At 33.5% G+C, this 7618-nt stretch overlaps 1 protein-coding gene across 1 annotated transcript in view; it reads left to right on the forward strand.

The window, feature by feature from the left end:
- Positions 1-7618, forward strand: part of LOC108977675 (probable basic-leucine zipper transcription factor E) — a 46659-nt gene that overhangs the window by 35887 nt on the left and 3154 nt on the right. Inside the window, exon 3 of the mRNA XM_018947490.1 lies at positions 6497-6596. Within this exon, the coding sequence (XP_018803035.1) occupies positions 6497-6596 (100 nt within the window). The remainder of the gene's footprint in view (positions 1-6496; positions 6597-7618) is intronic.

Below are 7618 nucleotides of genomic sequence, written 5' to 3' on the forward strand. Positions count from 1 at the left end.
TCAACATTCGGAATGCATCCGCGCACTTAATTTCGTTTTTTACACAAAATTTGATACAGGTTCTTTGATCCATTTTTTTGAATAGGTAAAAATCGAAGACGATCCAAAACASGTGCAAGCAAAGCAGCTGTCAACAATTAAATGAACATTCAAAATGGCCTAGCTTGTCGGCAAAAGTGAGACACATGAGTACCAACATAACGCAAAAAAAATTCGAAATTCGAATATACGTAACCGGTGATAATTCAAACTTCGCGATAGGTCTTGAACACACCTCGTATGTATGTAGCTATAATAACTCCCAGATCACTCCAATTTCCATCCCACTTGTGAGAAAAGGAATTCATATAAATGATAGGATGTGATCGTCGAATTTTTTATGTTACAAGTGGATCCAGCCACGCGTTGCTGTAGTATACATATTATACTATTTTTCATATAATAAACTATTCAATACAGTTAAAATTTTATTTATGAATAAAGGCGAAAACGTTTTTATCGGTATAGGAATCGAAGGGATTGTGCTTGAGGTTTAATTTTGAATATGTTCATAGAAAACATTTCTTTGAAAAAAAATAACGCATTTATGGCTGCTTTCTCAATGTCTGGTTATCAGCCTTTCCGTCTGATTAATATTGTTGTCCGCTTAATAGAGTGTCCATTTAATAGAGCTTTCACAGTATTTTTCATTTATGAATGGTTTTTACTATTCTATCTTCTAAGTTGGTTTGAACTGGACACAGTGTGCTAAATTTTACTAAATTCGGCTCAGTGGTTTAGGAGTCCATCACGGACAAACAACGTGACACGTACTTTTTATACATAAAGATTTATATTCAATTCACGCATTAGCCAACTGCAGCACTGAACCTCGATCTACTTTATTTCTTGACATTGATTAATTATATTATGTTCTGCTAATTTGTAGTACATTATAGTGTTCTATAATCAATAGTCGCGCAGTGCACGCGATGTTTTTAAGGTAATTTTTTAACACCTTGGGTTACATTCTTTGCGTTTCAGTAGGGATTCCTAACTGTATTTACAACCTGACCGATTTTGAGAAAGAATTTAGGCTTGAATCTGTATAAAATTGTTCTTACTCAAGAACTGAAGCCATTATGTAGATCAGCGTAAACATTGTGAATTTGTGATTTTGCCTTGGAACGACTTGAAGACGATACCGAATTCTTTTTAAAATCATTTCCGATGTGGCTCTCTATCATTTGAGTGGTGCTGTAAATAAAAAAACTGTTGACTCTGGTGCGAAGAAAATCCACAAACTCTTCATGAACAACCATTTGTACATTCTCTTAAGTTGAAAGTTTGATGTTCTTTTTAGTGTGGTGGAATCATCGGTGCGTACTTCTTTCGAAATGAAGCTGGTGACAGCATTACTGACAATGGAAGCAATCGAATTATTGCGAGAAAAGTTTGGAGATTCGATTATTTCAAGAAGTATTGGCATTGAAAGGCTTTCAAGAAGTTGTGGTTTAACACCATTACCAAGAAACTTCTGTGCTTTTTCTTGAAAAAAGTAGGGAACCTTGTAATGGATAACCTTGTACTAGTCGAAGTTATCCATAGCTCGCACTCTTGAAATAAAAGTCAAATTTCATAAAAACACAACTAGAACTTTCTCTAACTCGAGGTGTTTTGTGGATTATGCTGATTCGAGTTAGGGAATTTCAAATGTATTTCGATATAGAGTTGCCACCAATTTGTTAAATTAAATACTACCGTAAAAGTAAAATTAAATGTGTTAATGTTTTTTTTTTGCATATATTAAAATTATAAATTTTTTTAAATATAAAAATATATATTTATGCTTTATATTTTTTATTCAGTTTTTTAGTAAACAGTGTTATTTACGTCAATGAAATTTCGGTTAGACCACTCTTATATATTCGACTTGTAACAAATAAAAATACATGAAGCTTTTGTTCTTATCGCTTTTTTTTTGGAAAATTGTAATTTGTAGACATTTGAGTACTTCGCCTAAAGATAATATACATACATGCCTAGAAGCAAAAATATTTCTAAAAATAAACAAAAACGATTATAATCACATTAAATTATGTCAACCGATCTGCCGATCTTTCACTTTAAATTACCAAAACTTTTAATGTAAGGCACACATCTCCTCCTCAGAACCTTACTTCAATTCTCTTTTTATTATTTTTAGCCATTTCGTTAGAAGCTTATTTGTTGTTATCAAACTTGTTATAAATTTGATTGTAGTATTTGTGAAATATTCACTTGACATTGTGACCTTCGCTATCATACTCGTAACAAAAACTGTACGAGTACATTATTACACAAACAAAAAGAACATTGGCGAACTTCATGGCTTTCTCGCTGCCCTCTTGATGATGGTACAGTGTGGTCACGTCAATTAATATTAGAGCAAAGTAGTAATAAATATTTTTTAGTTATTCATTATCGATTATTTTATATTATTTGCTTTTTTTTGCTGAAAATAAACCGATTTGTAAGTAATTATATTGTGTTGAAAATTGTAAACGTCTTAAAAATAATGATTTCACGTTCTTCTTCTTTATTGGCGTAGACAACACTTACGCGGTTACTCCCGAAATTTCGCCTTCATTTACGTATATAAAATATAATTGACAATGTTATTATAAAATTTGTGTAAAAACAAAAAATGAAACAAAATTAAAAAAAAAAAAAAATTTATTACTTTTTCATTAATTAACATTTTCATGATTTCTATTAAGGAGGATAACCATTCACGTACTTTTTAAGAATAAATTGGGGTTTTGTGTTTCAGATGATCCAAACATGAGAAATCGTGTCCGCCAATGAAAAAACGCATCACATTCACCCAGGCATTTCTCCGACAGATGTCATCAAAAAATTCCGAAAATATTTGTCTATACACTAAACGATATATGTACATACCTCATGGTTAGAGATAGTCAAAGTTTTCAAAAAATTAATTTTTGCATTTTCGTTGAGGGTAATATTTTAAAAATATTCTCTGAAAATTTCAATTTGATCCGATAATTAGTTTTTGAGTTATTCGACATCGACAAATAACAAAGAGAGCTCGGGCACTTCAAAGCGCTAGTGTGAAACTTTAGACGCGTTTTTCTCAAAACTTTGTTTTTTGAACTGGTGACAACTGTAACTCGAAAACAGCTCAGTAGATTTTAATGAAATTTATACAGCATACTACATAATAAACTCGCACCTTATCGAGGGATTTTTATTTTTTCAAAAATTTCGGTTTTTTAAGACCAATTAACTTTTGATTTTTTCCCAAAAATTTAAAAAAAAATTTTCTCAGGCAGCCATTTTGTTAATTAAAAAAAAAAAATCCTTCGATCAGACCCAGGATTATCTATTCATAAAACTTTGTCCGATTGACTTTAGTTGAATCTCCAAGGACTTATGGCAAGTACCTTTTTTTACATCTCGCCGATATCGAACCACTATAGCACATAGTTGCCATACAAACTGATCGATTTTATTTAAGTTCCTGTAGGGAAAATTCTTCTTTTATTATTTGCTAAAATAATTTCTTGATATTTGTCATGGGTTATTGATTAACATAATGGTACAATCTTCGAACAAATTGTTGAGATTACTATATCATATATGTATGTCCGTAGCTGTCATACAAACTGGCGACTAAAACCGAGATAAAGATCTTTTAGTAGCCTTTATTTTATAAGAAGTAGAAGATAATGTTTTTACCTATGTTCTTTACAAATACTACTTACACTGGATATAGAATAGAGCCATTGTTCTGTTGAGCCACTGCTATTATAAGTAGTTCAAAAAAGTCGAAATCAATCAGTTTCTAGATTCTCAAGTGTCTGAATACATTGTGAAATATGTATAATATATTTTTGATAGGAAGTACCCTTTAATATCAAAGTATCTTTTATTCTTCTGTGGAATAAAAATATTTCTTCGTTCTATTGTATGTGGATTTATACTTTTTCAGCATACTGTGCGTCGAAGCAATTCAAGTCAAATGCACAATTGGATTTAGTGTTCGGAGTCAAGTAGTATAGGGGCATTCGTATGCTTCTTCTTCCCTCAGACAGTAAGAAATGTCACGCATAACAATAACAAAAAAAGCAAAATAAATAAAATAAAAGCGAGTGCGAACAATTATCACTATGATGCTTTTATACACACATACATATGTATATGCATATATAATATGTATAGGGAGTACAACTCCATAAACACCAACTAAAAGAACCCGCCAATACAATATAGTCTAGATCAAGTCAAAATGTTCATTGGGTCCCAAGTTTCTACAGCCACAGTGTCATCACTGCACTCTTTTAATATAAAAATATGTATGTATGTATGTTTCGGTTAACGAGGCGTTTGGTGGTCGCATACACACGAGTGCATACACACATATGTACCGTATGTTTGTTGCCAAAGAGGCATAAGTCGCTAAATACTCACCCAAAATCATGCGCGACAGCTATAAAATACGTATAAGTGTGTGTATATGTGTGTGCGTATAACGCATCTTTCATAAATGCTGTTTATAATGCAATATAATAAATTGGGTAAAAGTGTCTTGTTTATAAATAGACAGAGAGACAATTTAATTGATCATTGAGATTAGCCTATATGGCCCATTATCATCACTAGGGTGTACATCAACTCTACATCCCATCTCCTCATCTACACATACATATGTAAGTGCATTTGTAGTGCTGTAATTGCACGCTTGTTTCCCATTGCCACGCCGGGGGCTGTCAGATTTGTAGCGTGGTAATAAAATGTGTGGTCACGTAGTGGTTAGCTCTCGTTTTAATTGCACTTAATCGACGTTTTAATGGCAGCAGCAGTGGCAATGACTACCGTTGTGTGCAGTGCCTCATATATTTTATTTGTTTGTTTATAATTATAAATGTTTGTGCGTGTGTAGATTGTGTTTTTAATAGCGTTGTTGGCGTTGTTTTTATTTGCCATTATAAATACTTATAATAATTTCGGAGGCATTATTTTTCAAATTAAAAGAAAATTTAGAATATTTACCCTAATTGTTTTAGGCTTTTAATACGTCGTTTAGCGCTAATCTAAAATGAAAATTAAAATTGCCTTGATATACATAGTGACTTGTTTATAGTATATATGTACATACATACGTAGCTGTCTCTGCTTTGCTAAAATTTCGAGTGCGGTGAATCGAACAAGCAACTGTCATGAGTTAGTTCGGTTAAAATCAAAGTCGAATCGCTCTGAAATCTTCTCTGATCGTTTTGCTTTAGCTCGTATGCTCTATAATCTGCTATAAATAAATAGTACTTGAAAATCGCCGCTTTGATGACGAAGCGATAGCATGGGTTTGTCCGGAAAGTTTTCTGATTTTCCTCCGCCGCGGCTGTACTTCGGAACGTGCGCGCACCGACAGGATTCGATAAAAGGCGTTTCTAGCTAACTAACGAACGGCTGGTCAGTTGTGTCTGAGCACCTGGAGCAAATGCAGCGTTTGTTAGAGCAGAAGTACGCGATTAAATTCAGTGTGTACTCGGTTTCGGTGACTCCGGGCCAAAGTTAAAGCAATGCTCATTGTTTTCTTTTCACATCAAAGGCCTCGTCCACCATGAATTTGTCCTCCTGGACAAACCGCCAACGCCAAGTTTTCCGTGGAAGTCCTCAAGAAACTCAAACAAGGGTCCGACAAGACATCGTAGCCGAATGGAAGTTGCACCACGACAATGCCCCGGCTCACAATGCCTTTCTTGTGAACAGCTACTTAACCAAGGACGGCATCGCAGCGCTTCCGTAGCCGCTCTACAGCTCAGACTTTTTTGTTTCCTTGCCTGAAAAGTACTATGAAAGACAAGCATATTGAGACGACAGAGGGGAGCTAAGCAGCATGCACCTTGGCTCGCAAGGCTTTTCCGGAGTATGCCTTCCGTGGCGTCTTCAATGCTTGGAAATCGTGCTGCATCGACGCAGAAAGAGCATATTTTGAAAGTTTTTAAAGAATTGTAACGATTTGTTCACTAAATTTTTTTAAATCGACTCAGTTTTATTACTTTCCGGATAAACCGTTTCTCTTATGGAAGAACTTAACACATTTTGGTTAATGTTTTGTGTATTCTTCTTTATTGGCGTAGACATCGCTTACGCAGTTATAGTCGAGTTTACAACAGCGCGCCAGTAGTTTTTCCATATCGCTGCTTGGCGCCAATTTTAGTTCCCATCATATAGTCTTTCCAACGGAGAGAACCTCTTCCTCTTCCCCTAATTCCCCCCGGCGGGAATTGCTTCGAATACTCTCAGAGCTGGAGTGTTTTCATTCATTCGGATGACACGACCTAGCCAGCGTAGTCGCTGTCTCTGTATTTGCCGAACTGTGACAATGGCGTCGGATAATTCGTACAGCTCATCGTTCCAACGACTGCGGTATTTGGAGCATAAATTTAAATATGTAGCATTTATTATAACGACTAAATTTCCTTAAAAATAATTTAATTTTATTTATTTCCAGACAAATATCCGCATCAAAGAAGAGCCTGATGATGGCACCAAAGACATACAACCGCCAATGTGCAGTTTATCGGATATGTCCGATCATGAAGCGTCAATCGGTGAGTGAGAATAAATCTTATTGAGTTATTATTAATATGTTAGGATAAATATAGTTTTTAATAAACTCAAAATGTCAAAAATTCTAATTCTATTAAATTACCCGACCCTTCAGCCAGCAACTTTAATTGCACTGCGGTCAGAAATCAGTCGTGTATTTTATTGATAAAGAACACATTGTTTTTCCAATTTATCTATTTAGTATTTTATTTATGCGTCTGAGTGCATTAGTTAACACAATTTCTCGCAAATATCTGATATGAGTATATTAACTGTATATACATACATATGTACATATGTATGTATGAATATAGACTCTCTGGCTTCCATATCTGTTAATGTGTACGTATTGCTTTGCAGTTCTGTATTTGTGTATATGTGTGTGTATGAGAAATTGCGCCATACTTTTATTATTGTTTTAAGTTGTATTGCAAATATTTCTTTTATATCGTTTTTACTTTTATGCATTTATGCATATTTTTTATTTTTTCTTAACGTGCCGCGATAAGAAATTTCTTAGAAACCATTTAGAACGCAAATGTGCCTTTTTGTCATTCTTTTTGTGGCTTCTCGCGTACTCCCAGCTACTAGGCGCTGGAACCATAAAGAAAATGTACATTCTTCAGTATAGATAAGCATGAAATAAAAAAATCCAAATTGTTTTTTATTTTCAAGAATTTACACTCTTCAAAACCACCAATTAAATACAATCATGACCGGTTTTTTCATTTTCTGAAAAGTTCTTTACCGAAAGAAGAATTCTTGGTTAAGTTAACTAGTAAAGTTGCCTACTTTTTGTAATGGAATATCAAGCATTTAAAGTAAAATAACAACTTTTAAAAGAAAATTGTTAAATTTTTTTTTTGGCTTAGTGCATTTATTTTTTTTTTGCGTAAGGTAATAAAATGCAAGACCATTATTTTTTATAGAAAAAAATTTAATTTTAAAATTAAAATAAAAATCATTTTTAATAGGAAATATTAACACTAGCGACGATGTTGCTCTTTATTAAATATTTTATAAT

Source organism: Bactrocera latifrons, unplaced genomic scaffold, assembly GCF_001853355.1.
Source record: "Bactrocera latifrons isolate USDA-ARS-PBARC rearing strain unplaced genomic scaffold, ASM185335v1 scaffold_94, whole genome shotgun sequence".
In the NCBI taxonomy this organism is placed as follows: Eukaryota; Metazoa; Arthropoda; class Insecta; order Diptera; family Tephritidae; genus Bactrocera; species Bactrocera latifrons.